This window comes from Eptesicus fuscus, chromosome 19 (assembly GCF_027574615.1).
Source record: "Eptesicus fuscus isolate TK198812 chromosome 19, DD_ASM_mEF_20220401, whole genome shotgun sequence".
Lineage (NCBI taxonomy): Eukaryota > Metazoa > Chordata > Mammalia > Chiroptera > Vespertilionidae > Eptesicus > Eptesicus fuscus.
The window spans coordinates 28696774-28722634 of NC_072491.1; the positions used below are offsets into that span (position 1 = coordinate 28696774).

At 39.8% G+C, this 25861-nt stretch overlaps 1 protein-coding gene across 2 annotated transcripts in view; it reads right to left on the bottom strand.

Moving 5' to 3' along the window:
- Positions 1 to 1419: 1419 nt before the first annotated feature.
- Positions 1420 to 25861, bottom strand: part of TCEA1 (transcription elongation factor A1) — a 34087-nt gene continuing 9645 nt past the window's right edge. The window contains exons 2-10 of one of the 2 annotated variants that reach the window (XM_054708481.1): positions 24027 to 24089; positions 23827 to 23932; positions 18619 to 18706; positions 15700 to 15842; positions 14540 to 14596; positions 13188 to 13342; positions 10524 to 10670; positions 6890 to 6961; positions 1420 to 2943 (exon numbers count right to left, since the gene is read on the bottom strand). In XM_054708481.1, the coding sequence (XP_054564456.1) occupies positions 2935 to 2943; positions 6890 to 6961; positions 10524 to 10670; positions 13188 to 13342; positions 14540 to 14596; positions 15700 to 15842; positions 18619 to 18706; positions 23827 to 23932; positions 24027 to 24089 (840 nt within the window). In that variant the 3' untranslated portion in view covers positions 1420 to 2934. Of the gene's footprint in view, positions 2944 to 6889; positions 6962 to 10523; positions 10671 to 13187; positions 13343 to 14539; positions 14597 to 15699; positions 15846 to 18618; positions 18707 to 23826; positions 23933 to 24026; positions 24090 to 25861 lie in introns of both variants that reach the window. The other variant, XM_054708480.1, reaches the window with a different exon arrangement.

Sequence of the window (25861 nt, forward strand, 5' to 3'; positions counted from 1 at the left end):
TCTTTACTTTTTTCACATGCAAATACTTGGGAAATAGAAGATTAAGTAGGGATACATGCAAGATATCTTTCAGCTCCCACATGAGGATTTTGTTTTTAAATCCCACTATTTTTATGATAGGCAAATGAAATAACTTTATAGTTTACTGGTAAAAATACTGGTCTATAGACCTAAAAATCTTGAAGAAACCCATCACTAAAATGAATGGGGAAGACATCTAAAATGAGGTGACTGCGAAAGACACCCAAATCTGGAATGGTTTGAGTAGTGGGTTAGAAATTGGCAAGAGCCTATAGCACACTTCAGCCCTAAATGGGGTGCTTTAAAAAAATTTTCATTTTTTTTTTCTTTTTTAGAGGGAGGGAGAAAGAGAAACATCAATGTGAGAGCATAACATCAATCGACTGCCTCCTGTATAACTCTTACTGGGAATCAAGCCCACAAACCCAGGCATGTGCCCTGACCAGGAATCGAACCGGCAACTCCCCCGTGTATCCTCACCTGGCTCTTCAGCCTGACGATTTCTGAATTACTCTGTTCAAACCCCAAACCTAACCCCCTCGCCCTTATTCTCTCAGCAAACCATCTTACCTCCTACTCTATTATGACAATTGTGTCCCTAACTCCCTTCAACTTCCTGTGTAACTTATAAATATGTATAGATCAGCATCTATTCCTGCCTCGTTCAGTCCTGTTCCAGAGAATAACGTGTTTTTTCCTTTTCAAGGCATCAACCCCTTACCTAGGGGTCTCATATTTTTTTCATTAGACAGAGGACATAATTGTGATTAAGGCATAACCCCTGCCCTTTAGTAGTTTTCATTCAGGTAAGGACAGACATGCCCATGGCATCTAAAGTACTAACTTAGTAAGTAGTCTAACTGTAGTAAGCACTCTAACAGTGAAGAACTGAGCTATGGAAGTCTTGAAGAGCTATGGAAAGTTTTTTTTAGCAGTAGGAGTTACCTTTTATTTTTAAAAATACATTTTTATTGATTTCAGAGAGGAAGGGAGAGGGAGAGAGATAAAAACATCAACGATGAGAATCACTGATTGGCTGCCTCCTGCATGCCCCCTCCTGGGGATTGAGCCTGCAACCGGGGCATGTGCACTCGACCAGAATCGAACCCGGGACCCTTCAGTCCACAGGCCAACACTCTATCCACTGAGCCAAACTGGCTAGGGCTATAGAAAAGTTTTGGAGGTGACACCAAAGCTAAAACCAATAGAACCAAGGATTCAGAAAAAGAGAAGAGAAAGATCCTCTGTACTACTGTTCAACACTAGCTATTTCTTAAAACCAGCTGGCATCACTTAATTAAAACTGTACTTTAAGAACACCTTACTAGTTGGGAGAGGAAAAGCAAGCAAACAAAAGGAAAAGCAAGCTTCAATGTTAAATAAAATGACAAAATGTGATACAATTTAATAACAAGAAACTTTATTGAATTACAAATTTTAAAATGCATCACTTAATTTAAAAGTGGAACTATTTTAATTTTTATTCTTCTTAAAACTCAATTTTTTCAAAAATGCATTTTACTTTTCAAATGCTAAAACAAAAAGTTAATCTGTGAACTGACAAAGTAAAGATGGAATGATAACCAGGGGCCAATTCTTATATATGGGGTCTTAACAAGGACCTTTAAATGTTGCCTTCTGTATTATATCAAATTGATTTCCAATGAGAAATGGGAGCAAAGGGGAATGAAAGTATGTACTGAGGTCTTCCTGTAGGTGTCTGATAGAATATAGACTTAGCATGATAAGTTGTGGACTTTGTTAACAGTGGCCTTTAAGATGTGCTAGAGCAAGCATACACTAAGGAATTTATGTGAAAATCAATTTTTCTTATTCCTAACGGAATAAATGGTAAACACTTAAACAAAAAGTAAAACCTAATTCTAATATCTGTACTATAAAACGAGTTGCCTTATAGCCCATATATTCAGTTTGTTCAACAACCTCATTAATTAACAGAAAAGGTCAACTTTAATTAGACTCAGAACAAAAATACTTTCTATCAACCTCAAGATGGAAAGATTTATATAATCTTTATACTTAATCCTTGGCCAGTAGAGATTTCCAAATCAAAATCTACTTATGAGCTATTTATAATAACTACACTATACTAAAACGCTAACATTTCCTTCCCAGTATATCTTCCTATGAGGGGAAAATAATTAGACACTTTCATTCTTTGCCATTGCAGTGTTCTGCAAAACTAAAATACTATAAATTCAAACAGGTACATAAAACAAAACTGAACTGATTCCAACAAAGCCAAGTCGTATTTCCAAAAGTAAAATCCATTAAGAAAAATAAACATGTACAAGAAATAAGAAATAATGATCATGGTTAGTTACAAATGCAAAATAATACCTAATTATCCCAGACTTGTGAATATAATAATTAAAAACAATTTCATATGCTAGTTCAAATATTATGTACAATTTAGATAAGCTGGTCAAGTATACACCACATTTATTTAACTTATAATTATATTACCTCTTTCCTCCTTTAATATTTGCAGGTACATGCCAATAAGGGGAAAAATGTAATTTTCATTTATGTATTAACTGAGGAGAATAACATTTCTACTGTGTTTGTTTCAGACTGTAAAAAAGTTAAGGTAATTTTCCTTTAAGAAGGAAAAAAAGGTAAAAATAAATTGCCAAAAATTTAATTGATAAAAGTTTAATATCAATTACTTATAAAAATGAAAAAAAATGAAATAGATACCATATAATTATTGATCTGAAACTACAGGCATTTAAGAAAGGATGATACTGTGTCAAAAACAAAGACTAACCCAAGGGATGCATTTTCTTTAAAAATCTGACTTGCAGAAAAACTACTTCCTTGGCCTAGTTTTAAAGCCAGTTATAAAATCCATTTTCTCAATGGTCCAGACATTTTCCCAATTCTTCCAACTCAACAGAACTGTCAAAAAAAAAAGAAGAAATATTTTGTAAGACCATTAAATACAGACAATAGGGTGTATCCCTTCTCCCATTTAACACAGCATCCTTTATATTGCTAAGAAAGAGATGTTTTTTAAAAAGACGCTACATTTTTCAGATATAAGTAATCACCTTTCTTAAGTGTTTGACTTCTCCAACTTAGAATTAGTAGAAATATATAACTAAAGTAGTATAAAATTGTTAAAAATCAAGAACCTCTAGTTTAGACACAGACAACAGTATGGTAGGTTCCAAAGAAGGGGTTTGGAGGAGGATGAAAAGGGTATCGTGGGTCAAACATATGATGACAGAGGAGACTAGACTTCGGGTGGTGAGCACACTATACAGATGATGTATTATATATTACTAGAGGCCCATGCCCTCTCACAATCTGGGACCCCTTGGGGGATGTCAGACTGCAGGTTTTGGCCCGATCCCCGCAGGCCAGGCCCAGGGACCTCACTGGTGCACGAATCCATGCACCAGGCCGGTTTCAGCCTGATCCCCAAAGGCCAGGCCAAGGGACCTCACTGGTGCACGAATCCATGCACCAGGCTTCTAGTATGCATATAAGATCTTTGGTTAATCTCTTCTTCCCCTTCTTCCCCTCCTTCCCCGTTCCCTCTGAGATTCATCCGTCTGTTCCACGTTTCCATGCCTTTGTGTTGAGTGTCTGCCCCCTGGTGGTCATTGCACATCAAACGGCTGAAAGGTTGCTTAGGCTTTTATATATATAGACTTGTACAGCTAAAAGTTATATAACAACTAGTGCCCCAGTGCATGGATTGGTGCACATTGAAAGAAAATTAATTAGAAGGTGGCTGGCGGGGCGGGATTGGGCGAGACAGGGAGGGACTGGGCGAGATAGTCCACACCTGGGGCGGCACTGTGGCTTGAAGGGCATCTGCAGAGTGAGCGGGGTCCCTCTGGCAGGTGGGGTCCCTTGGCCTGGCCTGCAAGGATCGGGCCAAAACCGGCTCTCCGACATCCCCCAAGGGGTCCCAGATTGCGAGAGGGCAGTTCTTGGGTGATGCACCCCAGAATTGGGCTCCCTACTCTCTGGTTTCGGGGTGCATCACCGGAGAACCGCTGCTGCCAAGTCACTGCAGCTTGGCAGCTCCTGCATTGAGCACCTGCCCCCTGGTGGTCAGTGCGTGTCATAGCTATTGGTAGGATGGTTGGATGGTTGCTTAGCCTTTTATATATATACTAGAGGCCCGGTGCACGAAATTCGTGCACGGGGGGAGGGGGTGGTGTCCCTCAGCCCAGCCTGCACCCTCTCCATTCTGGGACCCCTTGAGGGATGTCCGACTGCCTGGTGGGATCAGGCCTAAACGGGCAGTCGGACATCCCTCTCACAATCCAGGACTTCTGGCTCCCAACTGCTCGCCTGCCTGCCTTCCTGATTGCCCCTAACCGCTTCGCCTGCCAGACTGATCACCCCCTAACCACTCCCATGCAAGCCTGATTGATGTCTAACTGCTCCCCTGCCAGCCTGTTTGCCCCCAACTTCCCTCCTCTGCTGGCCTGGTCACTCCTAACTGCCCTCCCCTGCAGGGTTGATCGCCCCCAACTGCCCTCCCTTAAAGGCCTGGTCCCTCTCAACTGCCCTCCCTTGCAGGCCTGGTGCCTCCCAACTGCCCTCCCCTGCTTGCCTGATCACCCACAACTGCCGTCTCTTGCAGGCCTGGTCCCTCCCAACTGCCCTGCCCTTCTAGCCATCTTGTGTTGGCCATCTTGTGTCCACATGGGGGCAGGATCTTTGACCACATGGGGGCAGCCATCTTGTGTGTTGGAGTGATGGTCAGTCTGCATATTACTCTTTTATTAAATAGGATATACTAGCAGCCCGTTTGCACGAAGATTCGTGCAATAGACCTTCATTCACCTGGCTGCCTGCACCAGTTTTCTGCCAGCACCAGGGACCCAGGCCTTGGCTGTGGCCACCGCCTTCTGCCTTCTTTCAGGGTCAGGGCTTGGCCCCAGGCGGCGGCCTTGGCTCTGCTGCACCCCAGCCTCCCTGCTACGGATCACAGGAGCCGACCCCCGTGGTTGCCTGCGATCCATGCAGGCTCCCAGCTGGTGCCCAAGGCCGGGAAAGCCTCCGCCCCAGGCTTTCACAGCCTTGGGCTCCGCCACACCCAGCGTCCCTGCTACGGATCGTAGGAGCCGACCCCCTGGTCGTGGCCTGCGATCCGTGCAGGCTCCCCGCTGGTGCCCAAGGCCGGGAAAGCCTCCGCCCCAGGCTTTCACGGCCTTGGGCTCCGCCACACCCCAACGTCCCTGCAACGGTTTCCCGGTGGGCGTGGCTTGTGGGTGTAGCGAAGGTATGGTCAATTTGCATATTACTCTATTATTAGGTAGGATATGTATATAGATATTAATCAATGTTACACCAGTAAATTTAATTTTAAAAATAATAATAAAAAGAACCTCTCTTCTTAATGTTTTCAGGTTAAAAACATTAATTCCAAATTTTAACTTTTAGAGTAAACCATCATAGCATCAGCTTTTAATATTAAAATAAACTTTCTTAAATCCAATAGGTACTATGTCAGAACTTATGCTGCAAACTGCCTGTATTCAAAACAAACCATTATAAACCCATTACTACTACTAATAAAATAATAATCCATCATACAAAACAAATCTAAGAGAGCTATCTGGAAAAGCCAGATTTGCTCAATAGAACTGGGGAGAATATAAGAGGGTGCGGGGGGGGGGGGGCGTGGGAATATCCCTCTTAGACCAATGTAAAATCTTCTGCCAACTCAGGATAGGAGACACTATTTCAAACCATGAAGATACTCTCAATACCAGTAACTTTCCCAGCTCAGAATTAAATCTTTGTATATAATAAAATGGGTATTGGTATCAACCCCTAAAATAGTGTCTAGGGCCAAAGTCCCATTCCATATTTATGGAGGATATTCCCCCACTGTCTGGCTTTTAATTCACTTCTGATTTTCAGAAAATGCTTTAACCTGAAAATACTTTATGTGAATAATTAAAAATAAACATTAGACTTAAACGTCTATGTAAATATAACAAAAAAAAACATCTTGTACCAACTTCACAAAAATTAATACAAGCAGTCAGTATTTTTGGAACACCAACAATTATCAGGCACTTTAAATATATTACCTCTACTCTTCACCACAACCTTTAATGTAGCTATTATTTACATTTAATATATGATAAAATAATAGTTCAGTAAGAATAAGTGGCAAAGGAACTAAAAATCTATTTGGCTCCAAAGACTATCTTCCTACTGAGTGAACCTTGCCAACCCCATACCCTAACATCTTCATATCTACAACAATAAAAATGATCTTAGGACAAATTTGTAATTCTTCTCCCAATTTTAAATTATATTATTGTGGCTCACAAAAATCACTCAAGCATGAATCATTGAAGTAACATAAACTTGCCTGTGTGGGGCTAATTCAAGAGCATATAGGCAATATGAGAGCTTAGTGAAAAGCCTACCAAACCATGACAGTGCTCATCTGTAATTCCTAAAATAACACTAACACCATTAGACTGGATTTCAACTAAGTAATTTTTCCAGAAACAAAATCTATGAAGAGAAGTAATACATATGAACAAATTTTCTGGAGTACAAGAGTGGGAGCAAATGCATGAGTATAGTATATACAGGACTAAGATACAGTAATCAAACATATAAGATTCAATCCTATTATTCCTAAACCAAAACAAAATGAAGGTAGGAAAGTTAAGATTCTTTATTTCTAACAGAGTACAAAGTAGTATATTCCATTACAAATGGTGAGTCATAGACTCCCATAGCATTGAACGGTGTGAGCATATGTATATATTTAGGTATCTACATAGAACTATGAAAAGACCTGAAGAAATCATTGTATTATACATGAGTAAAATATGAATCAAAGAAGGCGCCATACCTTCCATCGATTTCCACATTCATTGCAGACAACAAATGTTGTCATTGGTTCATCAGCACTACGAGTTTGTACCTGCAGCAAAATCAAGTGAAAAATATTACTTTTTACAATACTATAAAGTTTAACCTAAATAAGAACATTCTACATGAAAATATATAATAACCACAATGGTATGACAAAATCCTATATAATAAAAGGCTAATATGCAAATCAACTGAACGGCAGAACGACCGGTCGCTATGATGCAGACTGACCACCAGGGGGCAGACTCTCAATGCACGAGCTGCCCCCTGGTGGTCAGTGTGCTCCCACAGGAGGAGGGCCACTCAGCCAGAAGTCGGGCTCACAGCTTGCAAGCGCAGGGGCAGTGGCGGGAGCTTCTCCTGCCTCTGCAGCAGCACTAAGGATGTCCGACTTCCAGCTTAGGAGAACGGGCCTAAGTCATCAGTTGGACATCCTCCGAGGCCTCCCAGATTGCAAGAGGGCGCAGGGACCCCCCCCCCCCCCCACCCCCCCACCAAGTGCACGAATTTCATGCACCGGGCCTCTAGAATATATATAACAGCCTGAAACAAGTTCAAATAAAGCTAATGTAAGAAGAGCACACATTTCCAAACTTCATTTTTCTAAGTTCTTCCTTCCTTGTCTTTTCATGTTTAATTTATTCCAGATAAGTAGAAAATTATCTAATGTCACACCTATACTTTTTATAAATGACTAAAACAAAAAAATTTCATCATCACTAAGAATCACAGAACTGTTAATTAAGACATCAATTTTCTCTTACAAATTAGCAAAGATGTGAAAATTAAGCATATTTCATTCTGACAAATATAACTGCTTCTAAAAGTTAGGCAACAACAAGGTAATATCCACGTTCTGTGACCTAGAAACTTGTTATCTCCTCTATTCTAAGATGGTAATTAGAAATACTATGTACAGTTCAACATCATTAATAATCAGGAAAATGCAAATCAAAATCACAATGAAATGTCACCTCATACCTGTCAGAATGGCTATTATCAAAGACAAGAGATAACAAATGTTAATGAGAATGTGAAGAAAAGGGAACTCTTGTACAATATTGGTCGGAATGTAAACTGGTAAGGCCATTACAACAAACAGTATAGAGGTTTCATCACCTCATATAGTTAGCGTATTCCTTCTGGATGGCAAATTGAAAGGCAATTTTAAATTTCTTGTTCAGATTTTTCTGTATTTTCCAAAGTGTCCATAAGTAGGTACTTCATATTGCTTTTAATTTTTAAAAGCAAAACAGTGATTGCTAGCTATCTGTATATTTAGGGAATGTGGTAATATTAATACTCAAGTGAAATAAAAGACTGGAAAAGTGAGAAAAACAGAACAACAGAGGTAGTAGTAAAAAGGCAAAAAAAATTACATTCATATGGGAAGGTTTAATAAATATTCTCAGGACCTAAAGAAAGGTAAGCATGATAAAATCATACTCAATATAATAATTGGAAGTCTCAATGTTTTTACAATTTAAGTTTCTCTTTTAAGTTAAAGAAAAAGTATTTGGAATGTTTTTCACATAAATGCACTGAACAATAAACAAGAAAGTATAATTTAAAAATATTTTATAAGAAATCATCAAAATTTACATAACTAAAACAAATTAAAGCGTTAATCAAAATTTACATAAAAACATATTCAATGAATTAAAATAAAATACCAAGATCATTAAGTGATAATAGTGTCCAAAGTAGGAAATGTTTATAGATTTTGTAAATGATATAAATTTCATGTAGGAAGGCTGTACTAGAAAACGGAGAAAGAACATGTTTCAAAATATGTTTGGAAACCCAAATCTCAGAATAATTGGATTTCATCTTTCAAATGAATTCTGGCACATGCTACAATATGGATAAACTTTTATGAACATTATGCTAAGTGAAATAAGCCAGTCACAAAAATACAGATTCTATGTAACTCCATTTATCCATTTGACTACCTAGAATAGTCAAATTCAGAAATTGGTGGTTGCCATGACCTGGGGAGAAGGGGGGAAGGGAAGCTGTTACTGTTTAATGGGTATAGAGGTTCAGTTTTGCAAGAGGAAGCGTTCTGGAGCCTCGTGGTAAATTTTAAGTTGTTTCTTTTACAATTAAAAATTTAAAAATTTTTAATTTAAAAAATTAAAGAGATAACGCAACAAAAATCCTATATAATAAAGAGGTAATATGCAAATTTACCATCACTCCAACACATAAGATGGCCGCCCCCATGTGGACACAATATGGCCACCACAAGATGGCCGGCAGGGGAGGGCAGCTGTGGGCGATCAGGCCTGCAGGGGAGGGCAGCTGTGGGCAATCGGACCGGCAGGGGAGGGCAGTTAGGGGTGACCATGCTGGCAAGGGAGGGAAGTTAGGGGTGACCAGGCCGGCAGGGAAGGGCAGTTGGTGGTGACCAGGCCTGCAAGGGAGGACAGTTTGGGGGGACCAGACCTGCAAGGGAGGGCAGTTGGGAGGGACCAGGCCAGCAGGGGAGGGCAGTTGGGAGGGACCAGGCCTGCAGGGGAGGGCAGTTAGGGGTGACCAGGCCTGCAGGAAAGGGCAGTTGGGGGTGACCAGGCCTGCAGGGGAGGGCAGTTGGGGGCAACCAGGCCAGCAGGGGAGGGGAGTTAGGGTGACCAGGCCAGCAGGGAAGCAGTTAGGCATCGATCAGGCTGGCAGGGGAGTGGTTAGAGGTTGATCAGGCTGGCAGGCAGAAGCAGTTAGGGGCAATCAGGCAGGCAGGCAGGCAGGCAGGTGAGCGGTTGGGAGCCAGCAGTCCCGGATTGTGAGGGGGATACCCAACTGCCCATTTAGGCCCAATCCCAGTGGGCAGTCGGACATCCCTCGAGGGGTCCCAGATTGGAAAGGGTGCAGGCTGGGCTGAGGGACACCCCCCCACCACCGTGCACGAATTTTGTGCACTGGGCCTCTAGTAAATAAATAAGCTAATATGATATTTAAAGATTTTATTTGGAAACCACTTTAGCTAAAAGTACTCAAAGTCTATGTAAGGGAGAATAAAGAACATTCTTTAAATTACTAGAGGCCCAGTGCATGAATTCGTGCACAGGTGGGGTCTGGCTGGTCAGGGGGAGGGGACCTTGGAGGTTGGTCAGCTGGCCCCGCCCCCAATTCGGGTGGGGGGCCGATCAGGGGCGGGGGCAGCCGTGGGAAGGGGCCACGGGCAGTTGGCCGGCCCTGCCTCCTGGTCGAACTCCTAGTTGAGGGGACAATTTGCATATTAGCCTTTTATTATATAGGATAAGAGCCTACCAAATAAAAAGAATGATAACCTGTTTATATACTAACCAACACAGGTAATCAACTTTTTTTTTTTCTCAACTATTTATTAACCTTAGAGAAAGAACATGGCCATTTTACTAAATTCTATATTTTATAAATTTTACTTAATTGATATAGCTTTCACAGTAACAATTTCCATGAAAGTATAACTAATTGGTATCTGTTAATATTAAAAAAGCATTCTTACCCTTGAGATCACATTTCCTCTTAAAAAATATCAAAGTATACTGATAATTATTATCACTTGTTATTTTGAAACAAATTGCAAGGATTCTTAATATAAAAATAAGACTTTATAAGCAAGCACAAACCTGTGTGTAAGTACAATTCTTCTTTTTACATTTGCCACATGTGAATAAGTCAGTCTGGGTTCCGCCCGTCTTGGCCATCTGATGCTCTCTGATGGCTTCTTTGGTCAAGTTTTTCCTCATTTCTTTGAGCTCATCACTAGCCATTTCCTATTAGAAAGGTGGTATAATACTCAGTTATAGGTGTCTTCTAATATATCTTGAATGCTTTTTATGATCAATTAGCTTAATAATAATAAAACCAAAATCAACTTTTCAAGTTTTAAAAGTGAAATGTTAATATTTTCCCTCAAAGTAGTTAGAGTTTGCTTTCTTTTAAAATTTCTTCAAATGTAAAAATTTCCTTTAATTATGACTTAAAGGCTTATAAACAATGCAATCCTGTAGCAATAAGCACCTCCAGTGTCCAGACTGTGATGCACCATTGCCTTCCCACAAAAAGAAACAAGGACCTATAGAGAAATGTCTGGTTCCAGGTTTGAGTCAAGAAATGCACAGGATAAGCCATCTTCTTGTGCCGGAATGCACAGAAGTTACCTAAGACTTTCAAGTCAAATAAACAGAGGAGCTAAAATGAAGGAGCTCCCATTGGCCAAAGACAGGACAATTTCTCCAGCCATCAAAATAAATTACTGTAAAGAACCAATCCCGACTGGATAAAGTTACAAGAACATGATGATATTTAAGAAAGGAGAGCACACAATCACGTGCAAGAACAGCAAGAAAAGCCCCCACTGGCAGTTACTAAAACACCAACTCCTCATTCTGATAACTGTTAGCTAAAGGGAAAAAATTATACACAATTAATCTGCCTTTCCTACCCAAACCAGAAGAGTAAAGCCCAAGTTTATAAGGGACAGTGCTTCTTTATCAAAGAAATCTAGCCAATAGAAATCACTATTTTGCAATTCCTAATAAAATCAACCAATTCAGGCAAAGATCATCAGTGGATGAATAACACATTAGATCAGTGGTTCCCAAACTTTTTTGCCATGCCCCACCTAAGCAATTCTAAAATCCTGATACATGCCCCCTATGACATAAAATTCTTATTATTCAAAAAGTGAACTCCTATTCACATGGAAGAAACCTAAAAGGCCATTAACTTGATCTAAACAAGCTTCCAAAGAACATGGCATCCATGACAGAGGAAAATAAAAGAACAAAAGGACAGTTGAAGTACTGAGGAAGAAATCACTAAGAAATTGTTAAAATAATAATAATATGAAGTGATATGAAAAAATACCAAATAAAGTTTCAAAACATAATAGAGAACTGAAATGCATAAATGTCACAATTTATATTTATATACTGTATATGAGGCCCCTATTACCATAAGAAATGCAAAAAATTCACTGTTAGTAACTCATTCTCAAATTGCCCCCCTTAAAAATTAAATTGCCCCCCTGTGGGGTGTGTGCCCCATGTTGGGAACCACTGAAAAGGCAAAGGAGAACTTTACAATGAAGGAAACAGGCTGTTAGTACCCAAACTCACTGATGAATCTCAGAATGCTAAGAGCAGAGCAATGAGAAATTGTGTCTCCTGATGTGATACAATATAAAGTAAAAAGCACCACTTATAGTCAAGCCTATAGAACTAGCTTCCTGTTTAACAGAAAGTGTGACAGACAAGTTAAATAACCTCATGAGGAAGAACAGACAATTCATACTGTGGGATACAGAAGAAATAAACTGGGTTTTTCAACAGGTCAATGTCATGAAGAAAAAAGCAGGGGCAGGGGTAGAAGAAATTGTTTTAGATATACACAAACACACACACACATACACACACACTCATAAACTAAAGGTAATGTGCAGACTTTGGATCCTAATACAGAAAAAATAGGATAAGAACTAGGTATTAGGTAATATCAAAGAATTAGCGATAGCTTTGTTGGAAGTGGTGATGACACTATGTAAGAAAAATATCATATTTTTAAAGATACCTCTCAAGCATGCAGAGGTAAAAGAACATGTCTGAGAGTTGCTTGAAAATAATTCAGGAGAAAAAAAGAAAAAGGATAGATGAAAGGGTACAAATTCTTAAAAATACTTGAAGCCTGGATGACAGGTATATGGGATTTCATTACACTATGTTCTCTATTTTGTGAAAGTTTAAAATAACTTTTAATGAGTTTTTAATACAATTAACATATGTAGCAATTTTTATTAGCTATACAGAAAAAAATTCACTCTTGAATGCTTAATGAGATTATAGAAACACTACAGCTTTTATCTATGAATAGCTATGTCTATAAATAGCCAACTATAAATTTCATTTTCCCCATCATTCTCTATAGAAATTTAAAGAAAAGTCAATAAGATGTCACCAATTTTGTAGGGTTTAACCATAGAAAGAACTTAGTGATTTCAAAGTCTGTTTGCAATTAGAAATTCAACTTCCGATTCTATATGAATCCATAATAAATTATAACACTTTGTCTTCAGACAATAATTTAAGGCAAAATCATGGTACAGTCATGGAAAGGATAAAGTACTGATGACAAGAGATTCAATGTCCTTAAGTATTTGTCTAATATACTGTATAAATAAGTTCATCAGAATAGCTAATGATTTCTTGTACAGGCAGTATTCATGTAGCACTTTATGATTAAACAGACTTTACACTTGGCATCATGGAAACGTTATATACAGATACACTCACCTCTGCCGTCATTCTAGCAAATAAGTCAGGAGAGATATTACCACACAGCACATTTTTCCTTAAATTTGGATTCTTCGCATCCTTAAGATTTGATATTCTACTTCGTACTCTATTTTTGTATTTCATGTCTGTATTCCTTATTTCTTGATATATAGGTATAGACCATTAAGGAAAAAAATGTTAAATTATAAAGGTAAAATTAATTTTTCCTATTTTGCCAAAATTTCTGAAATTTTTAAGTTTACAAAAATCCGTTTCAAATTTATATTAGGTTAATAACAAAGCTGTTTCTACCAGATTCCTCGATTTGTAACTGACAAATAATAGTGATTATACCTTTAGGCTATGAATGAGCAATGCTTCTTAATGTTTATTGCCACAAGCACACAAATTAAAATTGTTTCAAAAAGAAACTCAAGTATTCAATCTTAGAAAACTTTTGAAAAAGAGCTTGAACTTAATACAAGCTTTAACTTGCCCAAATATGAATTCTACCGAGGATCCTAAAAGTCTTAAGCACTACAGTTCTCTTGAGGACCATATAAGAGACCATTCATGGTGGCCCTGAAGGTTCATTTCCTCCCCCAGCTTAGCAAAAAGCTAGGTTAGCAGATTGTTCTCACAAGAATAGGCCACAGCCTTACCCGATTTGGCTTAATGGATAGACTGTCAGCCTGCGGACTGAAGGGTCCCGAGTTTCATTCTGGTCAAGGGCACGTACCTCCATTGCAAGGCTCGATCCTGTGTGCAGGAGGCAACCAATCAATGTGCCACTCTCGAATTGATGTTTCTCTCTCTTCCACTCTCTCTAAAAATCAATGGAAAATCCTTGGATGAGGATTTAAAAAAACAAAAGACTAGGCCACAGCAGAGGCTGAGCCCAAGGAGGCCCCTTTCTAATGAGGCTATTTCCACCACACTGTCACCTAGACGTCCCCTGCTTCCCGCACTTACATGGAAAGCTCTGCTCTCAGAGCCCTTTCCCTGGGAAAGTGAGCTCAGGAGATTGTGTGTGCTTTACTGAGTTCCCCCAAAATGTGAAATCCTATTTCACACAGGTAGTGTGTGGTTTCCTTGCCCTTTTGCACAACTTCAATGGAGATGGTACATTCTCATTTGCATGGCAGAAAAATAAAAACGCTATCAATACTATGTGCTTTACTTTTGAATGACAGGAAAACAAAAAGAATAAAAAGGACATGGATGACCCTCACCTTTGCGATCAAAACAATACAATCAACATAGAAACTCAAGAACACAAATAAAATAAAAATAAAAAATTTTATACAGAAAGAAAAATTTATAATTCACCTAACAGATTAAACAATTATGCATATAGACACAAAGGATATCTTCCTCAATTTGAGATCCTAATTCTTCTTCATCAGCTCCAATAGCAATGTAGTCATCTAAACAAAGACACAAAGAATTATCAAGAATAAGTGACTGTAACATATTTTTTAAAAATCAATACAGAGTAAATTAAACTGCATTCCTATTTCTTCAACCCATTTGCCGTCTATAAAGAATCCTTTTAGTTTAGTTTCATTAGGATCTGGTCTCTTTATCCACTAGATGACGCCTCTGGATTCACCTAATGTCCACAGTGCTCCTTATCCTGCACGAGTGGGTAAGTGATCTAGAAGGTAATTCCTCATTTCATAACTCCATACAGTCTGGCTGGCTCCAGCAAAGAGTAGAAAAAAGTTATAGAAAAAACTGTCTCATGTCCTGTGGTTCAGGCTTCAATGAAAAGAAGCCATTCATTTCATCTGCCACGCACACATATGTTCACCCTCAGAAGAATCCTATGCAAATATTAAAAAGAATAGGAGGAAATACAAAGAGAAAAATATATAAAAAATAAGGGAATCAATGTAGAAAGGGCAGAGTAAGGAGAAAAGTAGGTCATACTAATTATGGCTCAGTATAATAGAAAAAAAAAGAATTTCTTTAAGATGGTAAGTAAATATTCTTGTATATGACATTTTAAAGCCCAATTTTTACATAATAAAAATACCTTTAAACTAAATTAAATTAGAGCTCTCATATATAAATCAAGATTCATTTCCTTTTTTAAAAAAGTAGAAAATAAAATTATGAATACAAAACTGATATACTATATGTCATACCAACATTTAACAATGTCACCAAAATACAGTATCATTAACTGTCTATGGGGAAGGGGGAAATAGTCTGTAGACTAAAACGTGGGGGGGAAATATTTGTAAAAAAAGTTTCAATTACTATGAATCAGGAAACATCCATACATTAGAAGGAATCCATTTCTTGGAATTATAAAGTGATAGGGAAAGGCCTCAGTATGTCTATACCTACCTCTCTGCCTTTAGCAACCCCTACTAACAACTACTCCTCCCTGAGCTAAGCTAAGCAGTGGTGGTCAGCTATCAATGGGATGCCGCTGGTAAAAGAGAAATATGGAGGTGCACATGGCATTGGTAGTGATGATGATCAAAGGACTGAGCACTGAAATAACATATACGAAACTTACCTCCTGTCCGAAGAGCTGCAGCAAGCATCTCCCTACACTTTAACCGTACAGAGTCGGAAGTGCTTGGTGCCCGAGGAAATGATGACACGTAAGTATCTCGAGCATTCCTCTCATCCTTTCTGCTGCTTACATTGCCACTGGAGCTACTAACATCCACACACACACAATAAATAAAAATAAAACTCAAATTAACATCATTACTATCACTCTCTAAAAATAATTTTTTTGGCCTAAATAAATGAGATAGTGACTCTTGCATTGCCTGCATATCAATTAAAAAGTTAAAATTTTAGTAAAGATAAGAGAAGTCATTGCTTTTTTTAACCAACTAAACATTTGACCTTGATTCTTTTAAAAATTAAACAATATTTTAATATAGAAAATACACATAGTTCAATACAGTAAATGAAAAACAAAGATCTTATTGGGAAAGGGGTGAAGGGAATATGACAGCTCCAGAGAATATGATATCTTTTTCTCTTGCAATAAAAGACATTGTTGAAATATGAATAAGGTATTTGGATTAAAAAAAGGTATCAATGTTAATTTCTGGATATATATAGCTTTATTGTGGTTACATGTGAGAAAATGTCCCTGATCTTAGAAAACACACATTGCTGTAGCTAGCATTTAGGGGCATAAAGAGCATATGCCTACAAATGACTTATTTTATTAAAAATAACACCAGTGTGTGTGTGTGTGTGTGTGTGTGTGTGTGTGTGTGTGTGTGTATCATACGCATATACACCGAGTGGCCAGATTATTATGATCTCTGAACACTTAATAATCTGGCCACTCAGTATATATCCTATCTAATAAAAGAGTAATATGCAAATTGACTGTCACTCCCACACCCAAGATGGCTGCCCCCATGTGAACACAAGATGGCCACCACAAGATGGCCAGCAGGGGAGGGCAGTTGGGAGGGACCAGGCCTGCAAGGAAGGGCAGTTGGGGGTGACCAGGCCAGGAGAGGAGGGAAGTTGGGGGGGACCCCAGGCCTGCAGGGAAGAGCAGTTGGGGGTGACCAGGCCTGCAGGGGAGGGCAGTTGGGGGTGACCAGGCCAGCAGGGGAGGGAAGTTAGGGGCAATCAGGCTGGCAGGGGAGTGGTTAGGGGGTGATCAGGCTGGCAGGCAGAAGCGGTTAGGGGCAATCAGGAAGGCAGGCAAGCGAGCAGTTGGGAGCCAGCACTCCTGGATTGTGAGAGGGATGTCCGACTGCCCGTTTAGGCCAAATGGGCAGTTGGACATCCCTCAAGGGGTCCTAGATTGGAGAGGGTGCAAACTAGGCTGAGGGGCACCCCCTACCCCCATGCACAAATTTTGTGCACCAGGCCTCTAGTCCTATATAATAAAAGGCTAATATGCAAATTGTCCCCTCGACCAGGAGTTCGACCAGGAATTCGACCAGCAGGCAGGCTGGCCAACCGCCCATGTCCCCTCCCCGGCCAGGATGGCCGGACCCCACTCATGCACAAATTCATGCACCGGGCCCCTCTAATACACACACACATACACTGAGTGGCCAGATTATTATGCATTCAGAGATTATAATAATCTGGCCACTCAGTGTAAATATTGGGGCAATTAGTAGTTCTCAGTATTACTCTTACAAATTTTCTAAAAGTTTAAAATTATCTCAAAATAATTAGAAAAACTAATAAATTTTATTAACAACTGGTGTTTAATCCTACCCTTAGCTTACCTCTTTTATTATCAAGTTTAGTTAGTATTAATATGTAAAATAGCAGTGTATGGGATATATATTTTTAGCTACTAAAAAAAATGAGTACATTATCAATTTTGGGAAAATATTGAGAAATAAATGAAGTTAAAAAGGTAGCCTGAAATTTGAGAGCATCAGAATCACTTGAAAAGTTTGTTAAAAACATATTTCTCGCCTGGCTGGCGTGGCTCAGTGGTTGAGCGTCAACCTATGAACCAGGAAGTCATGGGTTCAATTCCCAGTCAGGACACATACCCAATTTGCAGGCTCCATCCCCAGTAGGGGGCGTGCAGGAGGCAGTCGATCAATGATTGGCTCTTATCATTGATGTTTCTATCTCTCTCTCCCATCCTCTCTGAAATCAATAAAAATATATTTAAAAAAAAACAAAACCATATTTCTAGGCCCTACTTCCAGAATTCCCAATTCAGTAGTTCTAGGGCAGTGGTCGGCAAACTCATTAGTCAAACTCGCGAGCCGCAGTTTGCCGACCACTGTTCTAGGGTAACGCCCAAGAATTTGCTTTGCTGAAGTTGCCAGGTTCCCTGCTCTTACAGGGACCACACTTTGAGAACTATTGCCTAAAAATCAATGTCAGGTGTAGAACTAAGTATAAGCTTTCCAAGAACAGAGGAACTGTTTTTAATCTACGAGGCATATCACATTTTACGTCAATGTGTTGGATATCACAGTTCATATCTGTGAGAAGAAAGAATAAATGCAAAGGGCTCCTAAGATCTGCAAAACAATTTGAATCCTTCATTACTGAACGTCACATTTTCAGTTCTTATGACAAATAGCTAAGCTGGAGAGAGAAATAAAATCATAAAAAGGAAAATTAGATCCAGGAACAAAAAATTTAAAAATCTGAAACAGAAATGTGGTAAAAAGAGGATAAAACCATTTGAATCCCTCATCAGTACCTTCACTGCCAATTCTAGTAGTACTACTACCCAAGAGATTCCATTCAATTAAACTTGTTGAGTACAATGCAAATAATTTCTTCTAGTTATATAGGATCTTCTAACTCTCTTTAAACTTCCAAGAAGTTTTCTAAGAAATTTCAAAATGTTTGGCTAATTCCAATAGATTAGAAAACAAAGGAGTACAGATATGGGGTCATAAGACCAAGGAAGTGGGACGACGTAAAACTATGACTTTCAACATAAATGAATTCCCACGGAGCAAAATACCTTTCTTCTCTTGCTTCAGGGCTATTCTGTGATGTAATTGTAGTATCTTTTTTCTTTTCCTCAGGATCTTTATCAGTTGATGGTCCATCTAAAAATTTATGAAATCCTTAAATGGTTAGCATTTGTTAAAAAACAAAACAAAACTGAACTACTACATGTTATCAGGCTATTTACAAAACAAAAAAACTAAAATCCTAAGTTTTCAACAAGTAAATAAAATTTATGTAAGCTATTCTTTTATCATATGTACTTGGGTATTTATTTGTTACAATGAATGCTTGTCAGCATTCCCAAATAAACTCCCTCATCTGGTGGAAACCATATATTTGTATGTCAATGGACCCTAAAAGAGAGGAAAAGTATACAAAGGGAAGGAAAATATGGAAAAAAATAGCAGCACTGTCATAACAATGAAAATACAAAGTATATATAGCAATACTGTTTTAATAATTTTTCATGAAGGCAAAAAATTTAAGGTGGTACCCAAAACATAAATATATGTTTCAGGGGTAGTAACAAAAACATTTTCATAGAAAGTCTTTCATGATTAGTAAAGCCTACCCAGCACTTCCTCAATCTTAAGTAATATGTAAGGTAATACAGAGTGCTCAGGCTTTAAGACTTAAGGAGGTGAACAATTAAAACTGGGTAATAAAGCACATAAAATAGATTGGGCCAATGCAATATTTAAGAACTGAAAAGAAACACGCATGTTTAAATCAACCAAAACAGCCTCGAAGCTGGGTTCAGAAAATGTTTGGATCTACTGAATAATTTTTTATCTCTACCTAAGTAATAAGAAATATACAAATAATTCGATTCTCCACATCTCTGTAGAAAATACAGAACATACATTCAGCTGTATATTAGCACCACAGAGGCAACTTTTAAGTATATCCTCATCATCCTTCCATCCCGAGCCATTCAACCCAAATCTTTGGCAGTGAGACATGAGCATCAAAATTTTGAAGTCCCTCAGATGATTCTAATAGCTATTCTGGATGAGTAACTGAAAGAGTTTGGTCCAAATCTCAATTCTAGAATTTATCTCATAAAGGTTAGGGTTACCAAACCTGAATTCAAATATCCTATGCTAAGTGTATGCTTTAGTTTTCACATACTTGTTTTAATGCCCCGTTGTTCTATAAAATTCACCTAAAAAAACCCCAAACATAAAGATGCTATAGTATTATGAAGAAAACAAAGATCAATAATGACATTAAAGAATACAGCAAAGATTAAGAAACATTTCAAGCCCTAGCCGGTTTTGGTTTGGTGGATAGAGCATCGGCCTGCAGACTGAAGGGTTCCAGGTTCGATTCCAGTCCAGGGCATGTACCTTGGTTGTAGGCACATCCTCAGTAGTGGGTGTGCAGGAGGCAGCTGATTGATGTTTCTCTCTCATCAATGTCTCTAACTCTCTCTCTCCCTTCCTCTCTGTAAAAAATCAATAAAATATATATATTAAAAAAAGAAATATTTCAAAAGTAAAAGGTTAGAGCCCTGGCCAGTGTGCTCGCTGATTAGGGCACTGGCCTGCAATTTCCAGTCAAGAGCACATACCTGGGTTGCAGGATTGACTCCTGGCCGGTTGGGGCACATGCAGAAAGCAACCAATCATGTGTCTCTTTCACATGGGTGTTTCTCTCTCTCCCTCTCCCCCTCTGCTCCCTCCCATTCTCTCAAAAAAAAAAAAAATCAATGGGGAAAAATATCATATGAGGATTAAAAAAAATTAATAATAGGGTAGAAAGCATTTGAAAGGTGATATAACAATGCAATATTATCTACCAAGGATCCAAAGCTCTCAGAAGAGCAATAAAACTGATCGTACAAGCTGCTCCAGCACAGTATAAATTAGCACAGTGTAAATCAAAAAGCAGAGCAATAAGAAGTATGAACAGCCTTAAAAACATTCCCACTATCTGAATAGTGCTGTGGGTAATACAACATAGCTGCAGGAAGTGCTCCAGCTCTGGTCTCAGACTTTCTGTGAACAGATCTGCCTACTGGTCCCAATCCAACTGTGCATAAAGTGCTTACTCTCTCAGTGCCTCAATTTCCTCATCATAAAATGAGGATTATTATAGCACCTAGCACACTGGATTGTTGGGAGGATTAAATGCACTAATGAAGATCAACGCTTGGCACATCTTAAGTATTCAAAATTGTGCTACCTAGTAGCAGCAGTAGTAAACCTTCTAGAAATCTAATAACATCCTAAAGAAAAAGCTTTAGTCAGAAAGATATTCACCAAGACATTATTTATAATAGCCATAAAGTTAAAAACAACAAATCTAACAGGCAAGGGATTAAATTGTTGTATAATCACACAATGGATTGATTATTCGGAAATCAATAAAAATGAGTTATGATTTAAAAAATACAAATTTTTTTTTCATTAAAAATACAATATAAATACAGTGGAACCTCGGTTTTGGAACTTAATTCATTCCGAAAGGCTGCTTGAAACTGAACCATTATTTTCCATTAAAAATAATGTAAATTGAAGTAATCCATTCCAGACCCCTTGTTTTAACTTTTCTTATATACATGTCTAATGTACTAATTTAAATAAACTTTTTTTAAAAAGGACATGAAATATAAAGGAAAATTTAATAAAAGGAAATAAAATATAGAGTAAAAATGAGAATTTAATAATTATAAGCAGCAGCAAAAGCCAAAAAGCACTAATATATTCACAGAATCTTATATTACATTTTGTTATCCTAAGAACAGACAATTAAATTTTATAGGCAAAAAAAATTTTTATAGGCTTAACAATTTTTAGTTTCTAGTTACCAAGTTCTTATGTTTTTTGTTATTACTATTGTGGCCTTTGAAATTTTAAAAGGTTCAGCTATTTTCTCTTCCATATAAGGCCAATAACTGATCAGAGAAATGACTAATTCCAGGGCTGGGACAAGGAAGATGAATGAGACCAATACATTTTGTGGTACCAAAATGTGAGAGTAAAAAAAAAAAAAAATTGAAGGGCTCGTCAAAGGGACAAAGGAGCCAGCTTAAAGAACTGCCCGCTGGTCAAATTTGGGACAATGTATATATCAATATAAATAGGAATAATGGATTATAATCCATTGTCTGTCCATTATATAGAAAAGGAAGGCATGTGTCCACACCAAGAATCCTATATAATCTATATATATAAAAGCCTAAGCAACCGTCACAACCAAAACAACCGAATGGACGACCGACATGCTGCGTGGGGTGACCAGGCCGGCAGGGGGGTTAGTGTGGGCTGACCAAACAACTGAACAAGCAGGCTGCGTGGGGCGACCAGACCAGCAGAGGGGGGCAGTGAGGGCCGACCAAACGACTGAACAAGCAGGCTGTGTGGGGCGACCAGACCAGCAGAGGGGGGCAGTGAGGGGCGACCAGGCTGGCAGGGGGGACAGTGGGGGCAACCAAGCTAGAAGGGGGGGGAGTAAGGGGCGACCAGGCCGGTGGGGGGGGGGGGGCGTTTAGGGGCAACCAGGCTGGCAAGGGGGGGGGGACAGTTGGGGGTGACTAGGGCAGAAGGGGAGGCAGTTGGGGGTGACCAGGCCATCAGGGGGGGCAGTTAGGGGTGATCAGGCAGGCATGCAGGCGAGCAGTAAGGAGCCAGTGGTCCCCGATTGTGAGTGGGATGTCCAACTGCCAGTTTAGGCCTACAGGGATCGGGCCTAAACCGGCAGTTGGACATCTCCCAAGGGGTCCCAGATTGGAGAGTGTGCAGGCTGGGCTGAGGGAACCGCCCTCCCCTCCCCCGTGCGCACAAATTTCGTGCACCAGGCCTCTAGTAAAAGCATAATATGCCAAGTGTCTGACCGTTTGATAGTTCCACCAGTCGCAATGACGTGCACTGACCACTAGGGAGCAGACGCTCAAACTGGTAAGTTAGCTTGTTGCTGGGGTCCAGCCGATCGGGACTGGGCAAGACGGGCCGGACAAGCCCTGGAGACCTCCTGCAGTCCCTCCCCGGCTGGCCAACCTCCCGCGGCCCTCCCAGGAGGATTGTGCAAGGGTGCAGGCCAGGCTGAGGGACCCCACCTGTGCATGAATCCGTGCACCAGGCCTCTAGTAGATAAATAACTGGGAGGTATAAAAGGAAGGTTCTTTCTTTTCTTTTTTTTTTTTAAAATATATTTTATTGATTTTTTACAGAGAGGAAGGGAGAGGGATAGAAAGCCAGAAACATCAATGAGAGAGAAACATCGACCAGCTGCCTCCTGCACACCCCGCACCGGGGATGTGCCCGCAACCAAGGCACGTGCCCTTGACCGGAATCGAACCCGGGACCTTTCAGTCCACAGGCCGACACTCTATCCACTGAGCCAAACCGGTTTTGGCGGAAGGTTCTTTCTTATAGCAGAATGATTTATAGGTATTAAGGAAGTGACAGAGAAAATCACTATTTTGCAACTGTCACTATAAAAAACAGTTTGGGGGAAAGGGTAGAGAGGTCTGATGAGGAGCAAGATAGTTTCAAGATCTTAAAGTATCTCCCACAGAATGCCTATTAGATACAAGAGGAAAAATAATAAATGATACAGTGTATACCTTGACTGGGTAATCAAAATTTACATCATCAATGCCTCTGGGTCTCAAACCCCAAGAAGGATACAACACACTTAAGTAGCATTGTAACTGTGGATGCATAGTCTGATCTAATCATGAGAAAATTGCAGATAAACCCCAAGGGCACAGCATGCTTGTATTCTTCATGTCAACGTCATAAAAGATATAAAGGACATTGGGTCAACTGACAAAAATAGAGTATTCCCTGTAGATTAAAGTACTATTCTTATGTTACATTTCCTGAATTTGCTGTATTATGATTACATAAGAAAATAAACTTGCTATAAGGAAAAAGACAGATAAGTATTAAAGGGTAAAGCATGATAGATGCAACATATTTCAGAAAAAATAATTTGTGTTTGAGTACATATAGAGAGAGAAAAAGAGAACATGACAAAATAAGTATGACAATTTTTTTTTTAAGTATGGCAACCTTCCCTTTGTGGAGAAATTGTCTTATTTAAAGAGGAAATCTAGTTATAAATATTGAAAGACAAGAAAACTAAATTTGGCTAACTTAAAAAGCAAAACCCTCCAAGAGTTCAAACAAGCACCCCTTCACACTTATTCAACCAAATGTTTGAATAAACCAGAACATCATAAATATACATAAGGGAAGATCAATTATACCTAATAACTTTTTCCAAGACTTGATGAGAGACTTTGCTAAAGATGTAACTTCTTCATCTGTACTCTGCTTGCGAATAGCATTTACTGACATTCCAATTCTTGTGGACTGCAAGGAAATGACAAAAAAAATGGTATTGAAGACATTTGAGTACGTTATGACAATTACCTATTAAAAAATTATGACACATAGCAGTATATACCTGTAATAATTCCAGGGTCATGGGAATATTCTTAAGCTCCTTCAGCAAATCCAATGCTCCAGCCTATAAAGTAAAATAATTTCATATTGAATTTCCCAGACAGTAAAGCAAAAACTAACTAGAAATTTAAATTTATGGTTTACTATTCACAACTCATTATAGCTCAGTTATTCATATGAGAAAGGAAAACACACACACATGTATATATGTATATGTGTACACACATCTATACTAATAAAAGGGTAATATGCTAATTAGACCGGACATCTTCCGGACGTCCTTCCGGACAAAGCCACAGTGGTGGGGGCCAAGGCAGTAAGCGGCTATCAGGCCATCAGGGGGGCAATTAGGGGGCAACCAGGCTGTCTAGAGGGCAGTTATGGGGCAATCAGGCAGGCGAGTGGTTAGGAGCCAGCAGTCCCAGATTGTGAGAGGGATGTCCAACTGCCGGTGTATGCCCGATCTCATAGGGCCTAAACTGGCAGTCGGACATCCCTCGAGGGGTCCCAGATTGGAGAGGGTGCAGGCTCGGCTGAAGGACCCCGCCCTGTGCACGAATTTCATGCACCAGGCCTCTAGTGTGTGTATAATAAGAGAGGAGGAGAAAAGGAGAGTTCTCCAAATATTGGGGGGAGGGGGGGTCCCTCAGCCCTGCGCCCTCACGCAGTCCGGGAGCCCTCGGGGGATGTCTGACTGATGGCTTAGGGGAGTGAGCCTAAGCTGTAGTCAGACATCCTTGGCGCTGCCACGGAGGTGTGAGAGGCTCCCACCACCTCCACTGTGCTCGCCAGCCATCAGCACTGACCACCAGGGGGCAGCTCCAGTCCCACCCCCCGCTCATCGCCCCACCGCCCTCTGTGGGAGGTGACTGGCGGGCGGGGTGATGGGGGGGGGGGGGACAGCGCCGGCTGGCGGGCAGCTGGCCCCGCCCCCTGATCGCCCCTCCGCAGCCGCTGGTTGCTGCTGCACCCCCCATTGCTGTCCTCTCCCTCTGCCCACTGGCACCTGCCTTGGCTGGCCTGGTGTCGCCCACTTGCCAGCCGCGTCCCCCGCTGACCAGTCATTCCACTGTTCAGTCGATTTGCATACTAGGCTTTTATTATATAGGATAGGATTCTTTTAGACTTGGGATTTTTCTATTAACCCTTCACATATATAAAGAGAAAAACATAAACAAAACAAAGTGCCTTTGGTGCTTCTAAAACTACTTTGCATTCAGAGTCCAATGCTTATGAATCACTTTATGACTCAGATTTTAATATATATTTCTTTGCTTTTACGTTTTTATTAACATGACTTTAAAAACAGGCATCCACACCAGTGAGGGTGGGAGAAGAAGGAAGGGGAGGATAGGGCAGGGCGTGGGGAAGGAATTCTGCTCTATTGGTAATCACATTTATGTTTTTATCCTACAAAAAGTTGTATCAAAAATACCAGTAATGCAGCATTTCATAAAAGAATCCATAAAAGAATCAAAAGCTCTTAGCTCTTAGCTGGCTTTGTATTGTGTGGAGCTAGCCGTTTTCATTCCCCCTGTTTTTTAACCATTTGGTTCCTTGAAGTTCAAAGAGCACTTCACTAATGTCTCCTAGATTTTATTCCAAGCCCATGATGACACTTATTATGCAAATGTTGACGCTGGGTTTGATGTTCTGCATGTGAAAGTATATTCTAACATCTATCTGGCCAAAGATACATGTTACTCATTTTGTTTTCTGAAATGTGAAAACGAGGTACCCTATGGGTCAATGAAATACAGATACCCCAGGAAAACAGAAAGCCGCAGAGCATGTCCCTCATTATGTACCCACAGGAAGAAACAAGCACGGAATCTC